Source organism: Anser brachyrhynchus (assembly GCF_964034855.1).
Source record: "Anser brachyrhynchus genome assembly, chromosome: 2".
NCBI classification, from domain to species: Eukaryota; Metazoa; Chordata; class Aves; order Anseriformes; family Anatidae; genus Anser; species Anser brachyrhynchus.
In genome coordinates this window covers 112,395,321-112,414,805 of record NC_137695.1, presented here as the reverse complement: position 1 = coordinate 112,414,805, position 19,485 = coordinate 112,395,321, and the positions used below count along the sequence as shown (strand labels likewise).

The 19,485-nt window shown below is 40.5% G+C and overlaps 1 protein-coding gene and 1 long non-coding RNA gene across 4 annotated transcripts in view; one reads left to right on the top strand and one right to left on the bottom strand.

The window, feature by feature from the left end:
- The first annotated feature begins 1,821 nt into the window (after nucleotides 1-1,821).
- On the top strand, nucleotides 1,822-11,351 carry LOC308190331. Its single transcript, XR_013947082.1, has 3 exons — nucleotides 1,822-2,371; nucleotides 3,133-3,199; nucleotides 5,128-11,351. It is a non-coding gene; the product is annotated as an uncharacterized lncRNA (long non-coding RNA).
- A 3,917-nt stretch (nucleotides 11,352-15,268) lies between these two features.
- Nucleotides 15,269-19,485, bottom strand: part of LAMA3 (laminin subunit alpha 3) — a 114,870-nt gene continuing 110,653 nt past the window's right edge. For all 3 annotated transcript variants that reach the window (XM_080581584.1, XM_080581586.1, XM_080581585.1), the window contains exons 73-77: nucleotides 18,602-18,761; nucleotides 18,341-18,468; nucleotides 16,657-16,750; nucleotides 16,176-16,295; nucleotides 15,269-15,996 (exon numbers count right to left, since the gene is read on the bottom strand). In XM_080581584.1, coding sequence (XP_080437710.1) covers nucleotides 15,851-15,996; nucleotides 16,176-16,295; nucleotides 16,657-16,750; nucleotides 18,341-18,468; nucleotides 18,602-18,761 — 648 coding nt within the window. In that variant the 3' untranslated portion in view covers nucleotides 15,269-15,850. The remainder of the gene's footprint in view (nucleotides 15,997-16,175; nucleotides 16,296-16,656; nucleotides 16,751-18,340; nucleotides 18,469-18,601; nucleotides 18,762-19,485) is intronic.

Here is a 19,485-nt window from a genome sequence, read left to right as displayed (position 1 = left end):
TGATCTGCAGTCTGTGAGTCTTTAGGGACTTTTAGGAAGTCAGTGCAGACGGAACTACATGTTCTCCAACGTACTCACTGCTTTACATGTGAAAGTTGGACTCCACAAATTCAAACAGCCTCGCAAAAAGGAAGTTGCAGCTTGCAGTAGCACCGCCTTTATTCTGTTTCAGTTGTGTTCAGGACACTGCATTCCAGATAACCTTAGAGCAATAATTTTTTATTTTTATTTTTTTTTATCACCCATGCAGGTTTCTGTGGGCAGGAGTTCATGGTGAAGTGGTTTATATTACAATTTCCCTTAGCCATATGTAACCAATTTGATCAAGAGGCAATGAATCATGGATTCCCTGAGAACTAGGGACAGAGAAGGCAAACTCCTACCTCTGAGTACCATTTCTAAGGAGCAGCGAAGAGCCAAGTCCTTTGTGAAACACCTACTCCTTTTCCAAAGCTAAACTCTGTTTCCTAGCCCCTGTGGTGGGATAATAGTGTAGCAGGGCTGTGTGCTCTCTACAGCTTTTTGGCCCCGTATATAAGGAGGTAGAATTCTTTGAGGTCTTCTTTCTAGCACCCTTTTTCTCCAGGCTCTGCTCAGGGCTGGCACTGATAATCTGTTTTCTGTAACAAATGCTTTTACAACTCTCCCATAGCTAGTTATTAATTTTGAAACACAAGACGCGAATAGCTAAATCAAGTCTCCAGAAACACGGCTATAAATCTGTGGAAAAAACTTGGCAGAGCAAATCTGCACTTCAGCTGCTCAAGCAGGAAAATAACACATTTAAACACCAATAATGAAGCAGCATGACACCTGCAGTTTGCCTCCAACAGCTTAGCAGCAGCAGTTTTACAGTGCCCATATTGTCATGCGCTGCATCAGAACTGCATTCTTTCTGAAGAACTCGATCAGAAATCAGCAGGGCTGTAAGTTTCCCTGCCTGCACGTAAGGGCAGATGAGGTCTTGTGATGGGTCACTCTTAGTTTGATTTACATGGAGGATGTGGTACTGCTGATTCAGCCTACTAAATATGGTCGGGGAGTGAGGAAACAAAGTGAACAGAGCTACGTGAATGACTTGTAATGGCTAATCTGCGCTAGTATGGTTCTCGGCACACCAACACTCTAGACACCTTTCTTGTTATATTTGTTTTAATTCCTGAGAGCACACTATCATGCTACTATTATCTTTCTTCTGAAAAGAAATTGAGGAAACCGGTTTGTAATTAACTAACTCAAGGACAGTAAAGTAAGTTACCGATGGGGAACAAGAATTGGAATTTAAATAAATCAAAGGGCCTAAAATTTCCAAGACTCTATTGTGGTTTCCCAGCAGTTGTTAAAGCGATAAAAGACAAAGTGGCTACAATATTCACATCCTATAAGAGAGACAGAATGGTGGTGTTTTTATACCTGCTTTGCAGGACACTGCTGTCCTATTCAATATAGTCTGTACCTTTGAATACTGAATTGTTCTTCCCTTTGACAAGCTTTCCAAGCTTCTGCCCTGCCTTTGTGCTTCTGAGAGAGAGAAGTCCTGCAGTTGTCATCCTCACAAAGTCCCTGAGTCAATAGTTCTTTTTCATTGGTAATTTTCCTCTGTAAGTCTAATTGGAATTTAGCCCTACTATAACCCCCTTGAGCTACGGAGAATGGTAAAAATGATAACAGGAGAGAATATATATATATATATTTAAAGCGTAGTGATTTAGCTAAAGCATTGGAGAGAAGGAAATAAAAACAAGAAAAGACCTATATTCATATTTATTTGAGTATCCTTTCGTTACTCTCTAAATTAGGTTCTAGTTGTCCCAGGGTCCTTCTCTGCTGTGTCTGGATGAGGCAATCTAAATCCTTGCTTCTGCCTTAGAGTGCACTAAATCTGATTTTGATGGGTTTCTTTTTACCTATTTTGTTCCAAAATTCTACCTCTGTCCTGTATCACCTCAATAAGCCTGGAGCAATTTACACTTCTTAGGATGGAGATGAAATTTCAGCAGTGCATTTAGAATATTTGATCACCAGCAATTAAGTTAGTCACTCCTCATTTAGGTAAGAAGTAGTAAAGTCCTTCAGAATTGAATTAACTTTCTTTCCTGTGTTGCAGAAAGCCTGACTGTATTTGGAAACACCAATAAAGATCATGACAATGTCTCCCACATTTTTCCAATTTCGGATATAAGCCTGCAGAGTCAGGTGTTGTAATTTTGAATTCCTTTCACGGATTTGCCATTCTGGTTAAATACCAGGTGCAGCCCCATTGTATGTTATGCAGGGGTGTAAGAATCCAGGATAGAGCTCTCTGTTCCTCACCAGCTGTCAGAGGGACCTGTGTCAGTGACTGCCAGTAACAGCAAGTGAATGCATAAATGTAAGTATCCTCCCTTCTTGAATATATTGTATTTTGAAGGAAAAAAATGTCTAAGTTCACAAGTATATTTGTAAGGAAATGTACATTATAAGTAGCTAAAGCCACTTATTCTTGGGCTTTGTGCCTCGTAATTTACCACTGACTCTTGCAACAATGAAGGTGCCTGCCTATTCTGTCTTATCACTTAAATATTAATGAATGGTGAGCTCTACATCTGTTATCATCATGCATTTTCCATATGGCACAGCAACTAAGCGATATTACAGAGCTAAGCTAATCTTCAGAGCTGGCTTTTCACATTTTCCTATTAATATGCATTGTCATTTTAAGGGCTACACCCTGCCTAAGGACAGGCACGTGCGTTGAAATAACTATCCTCTTCTGTCAATAGACAGGGACTGTGCATACGTGTCTTGGTAAAACAAAACACATCTCATCAGCCTCTTCATCCAAAGTCTTCCAAGGGTACTGAAACTGAGTCTTTTGACTGTTTCCTCTGATTAAAGAGCTTTACAGTAATAACAGTTAGAAGAATAACCCCCACTTGTGGCAGTGGACTTCAGTTCAGAAGCTACCTCTCCTTCCTCTCACAAGCTTTCTGTTTTCTTTGCTGATTTTTCACAGGTAGCATTTCCTGTATGGAGAGCTATCAGTTTGAAAGGGATTGATTCCTCTGTCCTGGTCTCTTGAGCATTCATTTGCGGCTGCTTTTTTCTGTTTCCTCAGTATTTCTAGTCTGTAACTGTGGTCTTTCTGCACAGACAAACCATGGGGATGGCTGGGGCAGAGCAGGTGAAGTTCCTGTAAAGTCTAAAAGGAAAGTGAAAGGTGAGACAGAGAAAGTAAAACAATTTCTAAGCATTCTTACATGGTGCTGATCTCTCCTGATGGCTTTTTAAAATATTTTGGTTATATTTAATAACATTTGGTTTTATCTACACATATAATTGCTCTGGACCCAGCATACAGTCAGTCACATAATGGGATGAATTCATGTGCAGAGACACAGTTATTTTTACTCAGGCATATGAAGGTGTGTAATTTTTGCTATATAAAGCATGCTAAATGACACGGCACTTTGGTGATGGTGGTGGTTTGTTGTGGTTTTTTTTCGTTGTTTTTTTTCTTCAGAACTTGCTAATGGCCAAACATATGCACACAAAGTTTCAGAGAAAACAAAGCAATGCAAAACTATTAGAGACTAGCAGCTGCTCTGCTCAGGCGGCAGCCACATGCTGGCCTGTTCAATGAAAATTAATTGGAAAAGCTTCCACACAAAATAATCATCATCCTACTTGAATTTTTAAGAGCCAATTTAGAATGTTTTACTTTTAGAAGAATAATTTCTTACAGAGGTCAGAGTTACGTTTGATTGCAAAAATACGTGCTTAACCTAATTGTATGGCCAGTGAGCGTGAAATGCAAAGCACAAAGTGATTGCCAGAACTGAGCTAGTTCTAGTCCAGTCCTTTCTGGGGAGTCAGAATGAATTCCTCTGGATCAAAACAGACAAATCTTTGCCTAAATGTCCTTAAAATATTTTCACTATGGAGAGTCTGCAAATTAAATTTCCTTCTTGTTCTTGTTTCAGTGAGCAGTGAAAATGATTATATCTTAGTTACAGAAAGAGAGGGATAACAGCAAATTGAAACCGGTGAGCTCTATGGCTTCGTGTGTGAGGGACTGAGGTGGGCTGTCTTGCCCAAACTGGAATATATAAACGCTATTTGTCCCACATAATACACTTGTTTTTATACTATGGGGTCTTGGTTGGGTCCCTCTTAGTATCTCACATTGTAGAACAAATAACAACCCATCAACCCCATTCACTTTGACCTTTCAGAAGCAGGCCATATATTTTAAACCTCAAATACTTTTGCTGAGCTGCTTTGGAGGTTCCCTCCAGTTTTCCTCTTTTTTTTTTTCTCCTTTTTTTTTTTGGTGTGCGCATGAAGCCATTTTAAAGACCTGATGCATTTGAGAAGGATTTATCTCTATATATTCATCTGTATACGCATATACACTTCTAACTATGTGTATAATATTGATGAACAAACCACTTGCCCAGTTACTGAGGATGTGCCTTTGTACTTTCAAGCTTATGATGAACAGTGAGCAGTCAGCAAGGCCACAGATACCCTGTGGCAAACATAACAGCTTTAGTAGACACCCTTTGTGTTAGTGCCCCCCACACCCCCCCAAGTCCTTGTAACTTAAAATAATCAGAAACCCTTGTAGGCTGGTGTATTCTAAAATGGTTAGAATGGAATAAATAGAATATCTTGCTAAGGTCTATTTTCCTTTCACTAGTTTAGCAGTAAATATTTTCTTGCGGGTGTCATGCAGCTTGATGCATAATGCAGCTTGAAATGAGATTATGTAAAGATTTCTTGTCAGCAACATTCTTGCTTTTCTACTTTCATTTGGAACTTTTGGCATTGTATGTATTTTATATTCAGCATCTTAACATTTTTCACTAGCTTATTCCTCTACAAAAATAGATTGGCCACTGTTGGATTACAGAGGTTTTATTTTGGCCATGTTGGTCTTAGGGTTTGTCCTTCAGTTTTGAAATCTGCACTCCTTGTACCTCATCTTTCTGAAAGCAGGAAATATTTTGTTAAAAATTCTAGTGACAAAAAAAAATCAGTAAACCCCATTGATGACAGGATTTTTGTGACACAAAGCACAGGTTTATGTAGGCAGTTTGCTACTTCCTATGTCCAGGGTAATTGTCTGGGTCTTTTTGTTGAAAGGTAGTCACAACTGCAATGACCAGTGCTTGAAGTGAAGAGAAAGGGAGGCATGAAAGAGAGAAGGGCTGCCGTTTGGCTGTGAAAGGCACCAAGAGCTCAACTTGGGAAGGAGAGGAAGGCTCGGATCAGCTGTGGCAGAACCACGAGTCTCCTGGCATTACTAAGAGTTGCAAGCAGTAGATTTCCACACAGATGTCCTTCTTGTCCCACTTTCACAGTTTCTTGTTGATGTAGGTTTGTAGGTGTACAATAAATTTGCACCTGTCTGTGCATCGACATTGGTGGCTATGCTACACCAAGGCATTCAGCAGTCTACAACCACCTCAGACTAACGCATCTTGACTTTCTATAACTGGAATAGACCACACAGATTATTTTCATTTGAGCAGCCCTGTCAGCAGTGTATATGCCTACAAAGATGGTGAGCTTCTTCCCCTGCATATACACTGTGTTAGCTACCGATATCTCTGTCCCTGATTATTTCAGTTCCTTATGTTTTCGGAGTTTAATGCTGTCTCCTGGAACATAGTGCTCTGTTCTTTACAAAACTCTTCTCTGAGGCTTGCACACACAGACATGGCAAGTGGCTTTTAAAAGTAGCAGTATGATCTGCAGCATATATCATAAGGCAGAAAAGACGCCTAAAAAGCATATTGAGAGACAGATGCTACCCCAGATACCAAAGTTTTTATTTCTGGATACTAGCTTTTCATCTGTGAAACTTGTGCTTTGGTCTGAATGCTTTTGCTGCTCTCTAAGCAATATAATTAATTGTACCATTTAATTGAGAGGATGTGAGGAAAGTCATGTCTATCTGTATAAACTTGAAGGGATCATCTTCTATTAAGTGTGTATTCAAGCCTTACGTATATTTATATTCACTCAGGCTACAGGATTATCTAGAGGCAACAGCTAGACAGATCCACATGCTCATATCATCTTTATTCTAGTAGTTGTTCTATAGTCAGAAGTGTCTGGTGAAATCCATACAACATTCTTCACGTTTTGATGTGTAAAACTACATAAAGCAGGCGTTAAAAATATGTATTTGTAATTTGATGACTTTAATTTAAAATCCAATTTAAGAAACTGGAAGCTGATGTTTGACTGGCTAGAATGTGAATTAACAGCTCCAAAATGAAATTAAGCAGAACCAAGAATGTATGTGTTACCTCCTAGTACTTCATGAAATAAGCAGCAGCATACAGTTGACTAAGGTTGTGTTCTCTAAAATAATAATAATAATGCACAGCATTAGGTTTTCCCACTCTTCCACTTCTGAAAACCTATGCCATTTTTTTGGAACGCAAACTGTCCAGCTGTTTTGTAGCATGTTTCTATCTGGGCACTTGGCAGTCAAGGTATGTGAATTAAGAAATGCTCTTGAGGATTAAACGTTCTCCTGAACAGTGCCTATCAGAACTTGTTCCCGCTATCAGACGTGACAGACAGCATTTGCCCAACGAGTGAAACGCTGCATTGCAGATAAAGGGAAATGGCAAACCAAGATTCTATGTGCATCTAACGATAATCACAGGAGTGACTTACAAATCGTACCATGCATCAAAGTTCTTATGGCAATAACTGCAGGATGACAAATCTAATAGACCTCCTCTCCTTTTTTTTTTTTTAAGTGTGTTTGGATTCTGAAAGGATTTCTGCCCTTAAACAGCACCGTGCCTTTTAAAACCACACATCGGGTGAATTTTTCTGTATTGACTCAATATTTATTGTTCTTCCAACAGTGTTTTGTGAAGCTGAGAGCTACGTATCACGTAAGCATCTTCAATTGAGTTGCATAATTTCAGCCATTATGAGTTATGCACAGCAATAACAGGATAATACAGTGAGAAAAGCTATGCTTTTACTGCAGGCCATTTTTTTCGGAGTTCCTCTTCCAGACATAGCACAAGGAGAAATCATCTTTTATTTTCTCAGTGCACTCTCCCATTTTTCATTCCATTAGCATTTTTCTCCAATGCTTTTTTTCTCCTGCTGCAGTTCATCTACCAAGAGCTCCTCTCTTTTTCCTTCCATTCCTTTTATTTTATTAACTGTTTCACTTACCTATTTTTTGAGGATTGTAAATACACATAAATATGCGTTCCGTCTTGCATCCTTATTTTATATGCCTTTCACTTGGGGTTCAACCTACATCTTCTCCTTATGTTCCCAAGCTTCAAATCAATTAAAGAGCAGAGAAAGACGAACAAACAAAAAAAACCAAAACAGTTCATATATGTTAATTTCTTTGGTGTAAGGTAGAAAGTGATAAGATGCATATGAATCCACCACTGTGCCTGGCTCATCACGAAAACAGCAAGTTCAACAGAGATTTCTTCTAGTTACCACCAAGACACTGAAAACTAAGAAGGTGGAGAGATGCTGGCAGATCTACTGTCATGGATCCAAGCGCCGTACTATCATCACGATGAGTCACAGTATCGTAATGCGGAGATGCCAGGAGCTAACCACACTATATCTGGGTAACTCAGTTCTGAAAAGGATGAGTGACAAAAGCAGTTATCACGACACTTCTTCCCTATAGTTGGAAGCAGGAGGTAATTCCCTCTGGCTTGTTCCTCTTTTTTAATGAGGCCTGTTGACAACTCTATATGATGGCTTTTTTGTATAGCTAGGTCGTAAGGCAGTCTAATTATTCCTTAGGACTGTAATCAAGTGCTGCATCCATCTTCAGGGAATTTGTTCAGTGGGTTTCTTGCTGCTATTCCAGATGGCGCCTTGGGAACTGGGAGCTGAGTTGGCTGCTGCTATGTCCTCTTACATCTTATGGTCAGGATGGTGTATGGGTGTGCTTCTGTTAGGGAATAACTAACCCCCCTTCCCTGGTTATAGAAAGCCTAGAGTAGGCTGATTATAGAGTTTAGAGTAGATATCCAACTTTTACGTAGCTGGAGTTGTGAGATGAGTAACCATAAATGTTACTGTTATGGTAACAAATGTTATGGGTCTTAATAATTTAGGCAGATGTTACATAGCAAGTCCCAATGCTACTGGACAGTCTCACATACCCACAAGTCCATGTCAGGCCATTTCATTTGCTTAAAATCAAATATCATTGAACTTTCTGTGGACCCCAAATCAAAAATAATGAGTTCACCTATGCTAACAGTAAAAGCCTTAACATTTTTCTCTGGATTTGGTGGTGGAATGTGCTCCCATAAGCATAGCTATGCCTGAATTGCAGGTGCATGTGACAGTGCTTGGTGGTGCCAGCCAGGCTGGTTCTGTGCGTTGCTGTTATAGGCCATTCACAAAAAAAACTATATTAGCATTCCCCACTGAAACATGGGAGACTTCATTTAATCTATATGAAAAGCAAACTTGTTTTCAGCCAGGTCTCTTGGGCCTTAATAAGTTCCTGAAGCTGCAGGTTGGTTTTTGTTTTTTTTTATAGTATGAATTTATACTTTATGTAGCGTGAATTTATCAAAGCTGGGAATGCCTTCTTACTATTAACACACACAAGTAAATCCATGGAAATGTTACCCAAGAATATCACTTCAAACACGTACAGGAATCCTCCAGCAGGATCATCATGTAGGTGTGAGACGCCCACTTCAACAAAAGCCTTGATCAGGTAGCAAATGCAAAGGGCCACATGGAATAATCACTGTTGTCCAGGTTACGAAGCCATTCCACATCTAATCATTGCTCAAGGCACAGTGGTCCATCCCTTTGATCACGCTCCAGCCCTTTCTTCTCCTACTTGTGCGTGCCCTCTTACTGTATTCTGTTTTAGCATACAGATAAATTCAAAGATATGATGCCAGAGGGTAAAATCCAGGAACGTGCAATGCAGTCTTTGGTTTTCCTTGAACTAGAAGTTTGACTCTAAGCTGTATCTCTTGGTATCCCCTGAGCAGCATCTGTTTTACCTGTCTAGAGAACTTGACTCTGTTACAAGAGAAACGAGGACACCTCCGCTAGGTGACAATATGCTGCCCACGGCCCTGTTGCTAGGGGACTTTCATGATTGATCAAACAGACACAGGATATATGTATTTACTCGATGTGATAGTTTTAAAATATGCCTTTCATAGGTCTGGAGTGGAAGCTCTAGGGCTAGCATAAGCTTCTCCACAGCTGAAGGGAGTAGAGATCTCAGTTTTTGCCTTGGCAACGGTCAAGACAGAGAAGCTGTCAGCAGTCAGAAATGACTTTGGGTTTCCTCAGAGCTGAAAGGGGCAACTAGGAACAAAACCAGCTTAGCCCCAGCTAAGTTGGGAGGCAGACCTGGGTGTCCGGTTGCTTGTACCGCATCTTACACAGAAAGTAGTTCCTACTAGAAGGTGGTGTCTCAGAGGAGGTTCATCCTGGTCACCGTTGTGCTACGGGGTTTTAGCTCAGCCATACAACTGCCTTCACAAGCGTAAAGCTCTCAGTGCCTCTCAGAGATGTGTGCTCGAGAGGGCACTCGGGGGGAAACAGAAGAAAAGGCACGAAGGGGTGTGAAAAGCTCTCTTATGACTAATTGCTGTTTGCAGCTGCAGATAGACACGTGTTTAATTATCTGCTATATGCATGCAAATTTCAGCTGCTGTTGCGAGAGTCCAGATGTTCCCTTCCATAATACAACGTACAACAAACAAAAGGAAAAGGGCCAGAGAGCGAAATAAAAGGGGCTAGGAGTGGCAGCTTCGTGCTGTTTTCCTTCCTGCCATAGGCTAGGCCTGTCCTACCGTTTTTCTGAGTTCCCCGTGCAGAGATTTGTAGGTTCACAGGGAGGACGTCTGCTGCCTGGCAGGGCAGCACTGAGCCTCGGGTTGGAAGGGAGCAGCAGCTGGACTCCTTGCTGCCACCACACAGCCCGAAATTGTCCAGTGAAGCTAATAAGTATTGCAGTTCGTAGGTAGCTTCTCTCCTGCAGACATTCCCCTGGGCAGGGGTAAGTCCTCTCCTAGCAGACTTAAGGCTTAATTTTCCTCACTTACCTTTCCTCCTTTAGCTGTGAAGTCTTCTTCTTTGCACCCACCCTCTAGGATGGCGTGAGTTCTTCACAAGTTCTTTTTCCTACTGATAGAAAATATTTATTTTTTTTCATAGACAGTGAATTGAAGTATTCTTCATGGGACTCTTTGTAGCAAACTGCTTTCCGTAGGATCTACACATGGTGTTCCCAACATCTGAAAACAATAGGTTAGACAAACAAGACTACGGCTTTTCTCCTATCAGCTGTAATCAGGGAACAATAAAGCGATGTTGATTTATACCAATCACGCACCTGGCCTTTGTTCTGTTCAATGGCATTCAGTCTTTGGAAGATTTAACTTATTCACTCCCGTTTAATGAAATAACGATGATGATCATCAGTGTTTCTGCGCTGTTTTGAATTAGATTTGCTCTGAGTGTATACGTCATGTTGACTCATTTTATCTTTCATGATAAATGCAACATACGTGGATTCAGTGATCACATCTTCTCAAGCGGCTCGGCAGCAGGCACATTTCCTTCCTTTAACGTGGCAATATAAAGTTACAGCAACCTCACCGCTTACCGCGCCTATGTTCAAAATGTGGACCTACTCTTTTGCATGCAGGGGTAAGGAAATTCCCAGAAGGTTTTTTCCTTTTCTTTGAGTCTGGTAAAGGCATAGTGGGACCCACGCGGTTGCTTGATGTAGATGGAGCACAGGAGAGGACGGAGGCCAGGTGGGCTCTGTGGGCGTTCAGAGGATTTGGCTCACTGCTGATGTTCTCAGACCACCCATGAGTGCCACCCTCACCCCTAGTATTCGTCAGTCACAACAGACTCTTTCCTTGGCCTCCTTCTTTCCATTCCTGCTGCTGCAAATACTGCTTGTATTTGTCCAAAGTTTACATTTACGTATATTTATGTAAAAAGGGTTATCTCAGGTTTTCTGGAGACCGTGTCCTGCCCTTTATTACATAACTTTTTATCTGCAATAAAAATTCTCTGTAAAACTTGGCAATAACTTAAGAGCACAATTTTATAAACTGTATTTAGGGTTTTCGGCGTGTTTTAATAAAGTGTATGAGCCAAAGTCCTGTGAAGTGGTTAGATCCTTCCATTAAGCCACTGAACTTTGGATCATGCCTATGTATTTTCCTGGAGAACTGCCCAGAGTGCCTTTAGCTTCCTTTGTACTAGGTTACTCTGTCCCCAGGGGTACGTCATTACCTTTGATTTAAGTGAGCAGTTAGAACTTTATTACTCACTTGACACCTTTGCTCTGAGGTAAATTTTATCGGTTGATACCTTTGCCTTAGCTGGAAGAATTGGTGACTGTTTATTACTAACCCTCGAGGTGTGCAGGATCCAGACAGATTTTCTCATCAGAAAATAATCAGAAGGATCTAGAATTAAGATTTATGGCAGGTGCCATTTACACCTAACAGCGTAAATCTTCTGTCCAAAGTAGTATCTCAGAGTGATGGATCTTGGCTCAGAACCACAGGGTGGTTGGGGTTGGAAGGGACCTCTGGAGGCCACCTGGTCCAACCCCCTGCTCAGGCAGGAGGACCTAGAGCCTCTTGCCCAGGATGACATCCAGACAGCTCATTCCATTATGAACACATTGTTAACTGAAACTGTCTGCAGGAGCTGGACACAGAGCCATTTATTTCAGTATACTTGGAAAGTATTTTCTTTGTTATCGCTTCAAGCCTCAAAAACCAGATCTGAAAAGTTCTTTCAGGACTGAAACTCTGATAGTGACAGCTGTCTTTCATACGAATTTATGAAGCACTGAGCTTCCTGTGCATGTAATTATTCATTCTTACCAGCACACAGTCCTTCTGTGACAGGGATCTTAGACATAGGCTCATGCACAATACAGAAATCTGTTGCTGTTCCAAGTCTAAATGTAACTGAACAGAGACAAAAAGATCATGATGCCAACCAACTGACTTTTTATCCCGTGTAATAACGCTCAATCTTTATCAATGAGCAAGTGACATCTTCGCAAAGAAACTGCATCTCATGGAGCATCTCATGTATGCTTCACGTTCAGAACCACCTGTAGGAACCACAGCAATTGGTTGAGGGGCCAAGTTATGACAGAACTGTGTTGGAAAAATGAAAAAAATAATTGAATGCTATCAGCTGCAAACCAGGAGAGAGGTTATGATACCAACAACAGGTCGGAGCTTGGTTTCATTGCTACAAAGGATCCTCCAAATTGAGAGAGAAATAAAGACTGATTAGTTATATTCGCTTGCAGTTCTTTATACTCGGAGGACGCTTCACTGCAGCTCTGGCACTGACCAGCCTCTTGCAATTTTGGGATGTCTGGGCCAGCTACACAAAGGAGGTTTATGCTTATGCCTTGCAGTCTCAATGCCTTGAGTGAAGCCGTAACATTGCATCATGGGCATATCCCTTTTAAACATAAAGCAATTCCTTTTGCCAGGGACATCCATTTACTGTATTTTTAGAAAGTGCAGACACATTTACAGAAGACAGGGCCACTGTGCCCTAAATTTCCTTACATCATTGGAGAAAGATGCTGAACTTTTTAAATGAAGAAACCACAAAGAAAATGGTAGGAGGCAAAAAGCACGGTAAGAGTTCATTACAAAGCCATAATGCATTTATAGAGATTTCAGTGAGACCACGTTTTCCAGGCTACTCCACTAATTTTATGAGGGACAAAAAGGAAGAAGAGGGGAGGGGGGCAAAAATAACAAGGAAAAAACAAAGCAAAACCAAACAAAAAAACACACAATAAATAATTCACCAAGGACTCTAGAAGAGGCAAAGCTACTAGCAGGAGGATAGGCTAAAATGAAATGGCTCACAGGTGAATCCAAATAAGCGGTTGCAAAACCAAAGAGAATTAATTCACCCAAATCATATTGCTGCTGACTGCAAGGGCTTAGGGCTCTGTATTTACAACAGAGCTCTGCAGTAGCAAAAGCACAGGCCTTCAAGGAGAGACAGAGGCAGTCTGTTAAGACGTCTTAATTGGAAGCTTTTGTTAATTAGAGACTTAAATAACAGTGTCATTTATAAGCAATGAAGTGAAAAATGTTTTCCTTGTATATACACACCTTTTTCTACGGTAACTGTACTTTTTTTCCTGACTGCCCTGTGATCCATTTCATTTTATTTGACTGCACATCTCAGCGTCAGGTCTGTTAACTGGCTTTCAGCTCTCATTATAATCTGGCTGTGTTTTGTAGTTATAATAAACGGGAGCTCGTTGGACTTAGTGTCATCCGCCCCAGGTAACATGCTTCTATTAAATCCAATCCAAATTAACTGGAAAAGAACCCCTTGCCCTTGACGTGGCTGAGGGAGGGGCTTGGCACTAGCAAAATCAATGTGGTTTAATCTAGAGAGGAAATCTGCTCTCCTTATGTAATTGATCTGGGATTCAGACGAGCCTATAACATCAGCCTGTTAAAGTGCCTATTTAGCTACGCACTTGCAGCATACTGAGTGTATTTGATACTCTTTCAACTATCAAATGCCAACACTTGAATGATGAGAGCCTTGCAAATATTACTTATAACAATTAAAAAAATGACAAAAAAAATAAAACAAGCCACCCTTAAAATCAGAGGCACTTTTCAACTTTTTTATTTTTAATGTATTAGGATTGTACTGGAATTAATACTTATCAGATATTACAACATACATTTACAGAAGTCTTTATACATTTTTCATTTCTTTCCTGTCAGCATTAAAAAATATTTCTGACAAAATAAAATGAAGTGGAAGGGAATTGAAATCCAGGACTGGCTCCAGACTGTGATGCAAAGATCTTTGCCATATTTGCTTATTTGATGGAGGAGGGGGAGAAGGAAAAGGCTATCTTGGGGCTAGGGAAAACCTGCTTCAGTGAGCAGTCTGGTGGGCATGAGATATTGAAATGTTACGAGAGAATATCTTGATAAAGTTTAACAGTCCTTCCTTTCTCCACATAGAAATTATCAGTGCCAGCTCAGGCCAGTAAACCAATTGTGCGTTTCCACAGTTTGGGTCACCCGTACACCTGACAGTCTACTTCAAAGGCAGGGGGTTACTTCAAAGGCATTACGTGTAGAAAGGATTCAAGTATTGCTATCTGAAAAGATTATTTCCAAATCCTACCACCTCTAGGCATGTGGGTATTTCCTTTCCGACTGCAGGCAGCCACACAGGAGAAGCAGTTTTTGCAGAGCACCTCTAGAGAAAGGGCATTTACCCTTGGGTGCCAACCCTCTGCTCCCTCAGAGACATCAACCCTGGCATGCTTTCACCCCATCCCATTCCCCAAAAGTAACTCAATCACTGAGAGCCCCTGTGTGGGCAAAGATACAAAGTTGTGCTAAAAAAAAAAAAAAAAAAAAGAGCAATGCAACATTGTGCATGAGCAGCTTTTTGACACTTTTGTCACCCCAAAGACCTGAAGCTGCAAGAATTTAATAAGGGATTAACAACCACGGCTGTAAGGGCTATTGATCTGGGATCTTCTGTTAATCTGGGCAGCACCTCGTTCCACGCACCGTGAGGACATCCTGCTGCACCTGGGCAAGAAGACAATGGAAGGTGGGAGCAAACATAGCAGGAGGTGGGAAGGAAGGTTTGTTTGGATCGCTGTCTTCTCCCGCCTAGTGGCCAGCCTTAGAAAAACTTTTTATTTTGCAAAAAAAGGGATGTCATCAGCAAACTGGGAAAAAAAATAAACAAAACGAAAAACAGCATCAAAATGCTGCTTTTGAAGGACAGTAGAAGGTGAAGCCAAGTCTATTCAGGTCAGCCCTGTATTTAGAAAACTAAAGCAAAGTTGGTCCCCTCACTCCACCATGGGTCATGATCAGGTATAAAGATTTGAATGCCAAAGAAAACAGTTTCGCTGGTTTAGTCCTGCAGTTCACACTATGCAACCGTACCATGTGTAGTGCTGTTCCTAAACTAACTTGTCTTCATTTAATTAGAAAAAAAAAGAGGTCTATGGAGGAAACTTTCTGGCTCTGAAGCTTACAAGAAAAATTACTCTGAGGTTTTTACATAACCAAATTCAAATAAGCAGAGATGATGGACTCCTGCTTATTCAGGCAAACCAGCTCCTTAAAGCTACAGAAATGTATGTATAAAGCAAGCAGAATTTAGGTGTCTCTAAAACGGACACCAAAGAAATACCAGATTGAAATAACCAAACAGGAAAATGGAATGTTTTAAAAACATACTGTATTTATTTGGCCCCAGAATTCCTCGCATTGTAACAAACTCCCAGTTTCACTCCTTAAAGTGCTTCAAACTCCATTTATATTATTATTTTTAACATTAATGTACATTTCTGTATAAACATTCTGTTCATCAATCCGAAGAGATTTATATTTTTTATAGAATTCTTTATATTAGTGGATCAAATTTGCTCTCAAGATGACCAGCATTAAGGCAAATTTCTGAACTTAAGTCACCAGAGTTACTTAGTTCCATGCTGTTGTGGGTGAGAGCAGAATTTGGCCCAGTAGGGTATATACAATTATATTTTCTGCATATATTTCAAAAGACACAATGGATTACCTTGGAAATCAATAACATTTAATAGGGAGTTTATCGAAGTCCACACTGTAAATTTGCTTTGGCGCAGTCCACATCCAGAGGATGCATTTGCTCACCAGCTCTTGTGAATATCCAGCTTGATGACAGTGACCCAGTGATCAGCAGAAGTGGAACCCATGCTGCATGAATTCACGTAGTTCTTCAGCAGGCCCAACCTGATGAGTGTACAAATACTGCAGCAGCAAAGTTACATGGCCGGGCACCCATGCAAACTCACTACACCATGAACTTCTGAAATTCTCTTGGTGGAGACAGGTTTGCCGTTGATGTTAATATTTCGAAGACAGCCAAAAAATGAGTCTTTAACTGGAAGCCACGGTGTGTCCAAAATTGCTATAACAAGGTAGAAATATCAAATTTAATAAAATGAAAATGATTTGAAAGATGAACTACTTCAAGGCTTTCAGAAGAGGGAAGAATGATATAGGACTACATGCATGAACAGAACATTTGTTTTAGAAAGGAAAAAAAAACAGTAGCTACATAAAGAAATAAAGCAGCAATAATGTTACCTGGAATTTTGCCAAAGTAGAGTGGCTGATGCAGACGTCTAGGAGAAAAGGGTGGGTGTCCAGTGGTATAGTTATTCTGTGTGCCTACATCAAGCTGCACAGCGTTCCCCTTCTGAGAGACTGCAAAGAAGCAGGTATATGAGCACTCTTTCTCAACACTATTGAAGAACCAGCTAGATATGACACTATTTTTTAAACAACATCTGTTTTGAAGTTTAACTTTTTTTTTTTTTTTTTAATCTTTTTTATATTGATTTTATCTCAATTCAAAGTCAAGTTGACATATCTAGGTACTCTGGGGCTAAATACAGCCAAAAAAAAGCCCTCTCATGTAATGCCTTGAATTAACACAAAACACATTGTTCTTAAGAGTATTCTCAGAATAAAAAGAAGTGAAATGACTAATAAAAATCTGGGTCTGCAATGCTTTGTGCTCGCCCTTCTTTCCAAATTTCTGAAGAATTAGTGTGATGCAACATACCTGCAATTGTATGCCACTGTCCGTTATACAGAGATTGCCGAGGTGTGACTGTTGTCTGGAATTCTCCAGCACCACTATTTCCAGCAGCAATGAGCTGTAAAACAGTTATCTGTTAAGTTACCATGGCAAAGAAATGAGGAACAGAAAAATACAGTACTTTTAGTAATTTACTGAACTTGTGGAGGGCTGGGTTTCACCTAGTTTTAAGGGTCACAGTCATTGTATACCTATTCCAGAAATTATCATCTCCGGAAAGAAAGTAAATTTCCCTAATCACATCCCAGGAGATGTATTACAGAACTTACAAGCGTACAAGCAAGACCTTTGTCTTTTCTTTCCCCTCAATCTTACAAAATTATGTTAATTCTTTTGACATAATCTCTCTGAGACAAAGTCTTTCCTACCAGGCCTCCCTTTCCTTTTTGGAAAGCAGTCACCTACATGCTAGGCATCTCCAGACAGAATCACTGCAATATATTTCTCCAGCCTTTCACATAGCTTTGGTCTCCTTGTATTTCACTTGAGAAGCTTGTAGCTTGACTATTTACCGTGATATTTCAAACAAGAATCTGCTTGTGTTTTCTTACGTCTTGCTCCTCACTCCTTGTAAACAGACTATTTTTCTGTGATGGTTACAAGAAACTTGGTAACAGTCTGGTAACTGATGTAGTGAGTTCCGTTTGATAGTGTCAGGACTGATGGTGTCCCTTTGACCTTTTACCATCCTGCCCACACTGAGAGCCAGCATGAATTGAAGTTACTGCTGAAAAAAGTGGTCGATCTTGTCCCTAAGGACTCCCCAGCTATTGATGGCCCTGCTTCCACGTGCTAGCTGTGTCTTGAACCAGATCAGCAAGCTCGGTGAAGCTAACCAATGACAAGAAGACAAATAATAAAAACAAGTTCCCTAATCTGGTTAGCTGTTGACCTGCACTAGGGATGGCTGCGAATGGATAGCTATGACTAGGGAGAAAAGAGCAAAGCTGAGCCTTTCTGAAGGTAGGTAGAATTATGCTCGTTTAAACCATGCCAGACAACAGGTTCTGTTGAGCTGAGACTTATTTTTATTTGATGTCTATACGGAAGCAAGCACAATGGTTTTGGGGTCCAACATACATTCTGAAGCTGTTACATTATGAAAAAACAAGTGATAAAAATCACCACCATGACACACCTCTCAACTAGAGCAGATGCTGACACAAAAAAACTGCACAAGTTCCCTAATGAATGTTGTTACAGAGCTGCATCAGTACAGCCAAACGATGACTAAAATAGAAGTGGAAATAAGCCATGGAGTCCTATGCCTCTGGCCAAAAGCCCAGCCAGTTTTTGTAAGGGTTGTAAGGGTTTTTAGGGTTAGGGCTTTAGGGTTTTTAGGCTTAGGGTTGTAAGGTTTCTCAGGCTTTTTGAAGCCTGAGAAAATGGAGACTGTGCCCTTCTGCTGACTGCTGTGCAAAGAACACGTGCATGCTAGTGTTCACACAAGGGAAGCTCCTAATGTAGGCACAGAGACACATTAAATGCTCCAGTTTCCATGCAATGGCATTAAACCATTCTGAAGAAGTTGTTCAGTGTTAAACCTCTAAACAAATGTAGTAACACCTAAGTGCAGGGCTCAAGCTCAGAACTCCTCCCTGCTGAATAATGGTAACATATAGGCTGTGATTCCATTTCAGGTACTTACTTTTCCCTCTTCCATGTAAACAGTCAAGTAGTTGTCTGGCTTGCTTCCAGAATGGAGTAATACACCTGTTGAACTCCTTGGCCGAATGGTAAATACTATCCTAAAATCCAAGCCCATTCGTAAATTGTCTGTGGAGAATTAAAGAGTGTGTAGATGAACGACCGTTGAAAGAGACAGTTGGAAAACTTCACAAAAATAAGTACAAGAAATCCTTCTGTGTACATGCATATATATTTAAACCATAATTTCTACACAGCTTACCAATGGCAATATATCCTCCTTCCTTAAAGAAATAAATCCCCATCTCCATGGGAATATCCAGACATGGAAGCACACCGTTTTTTTGCTGAGGTGCATTCATGATTTTTCCATTCATCTTAAAATTCCTCAGGCAACCCTTGAAACTCTTCACTGGTATACTCTGAAAGCATATTTCAAAACATGAATACCAAAGCATGATGACCATCCTTTTAGTAAGACTACCTGCTAGTTTTTTGTATTGTTGGACTGTAGACAGACAATGGTTATTTAAGGGCACCTAAACTCCATCTCGTATGCAGTGAGGAGATATTCTGAAATTAAAAGAGCTGAAAACATGAAATAGCTGATTTCGAGTTAACAGAACTCCTGCTTGCAAAACAGATGCTCCCAATGTGTCAGAAGGACAACACAATGGGAGCTGTAAGATCTCAAATACACCCTTTCTTTCCTAAGAGGCTATTTATTTTAACTTGCCTTTACAAAATGCCCTGCATCGATAATTTTCTCATTCTTGGAGTAATAGGAACAACTTCTATTTCAGATTAAAATCGGGTTCTACATCCATAATTTCTTAATTAAGAGGAGCCTTTGCTCTTTATGGATTATCACTTAGCCCACTGAGATAAGCAGTCTGTGGGAAAACGCTATCCCTGGAATTACAAATGTGACTTCAGTATTTTCTGTTTCTTAAAGAACAGAAATGAAAATGGCACACGGCTGTCAGCCATGCCTCAGCAGCACATGTTGGAAATATGGGTCCAGTTGAGAGCTGTGTGAACAGCTGAGGAAAGCGATCTGTAATGATCAACTGCAAACATCGATTACAGACAGTGCTCACAGTCAGTGCTTGGAAATATCCACCAGACCTTTTCAACATGGAAACC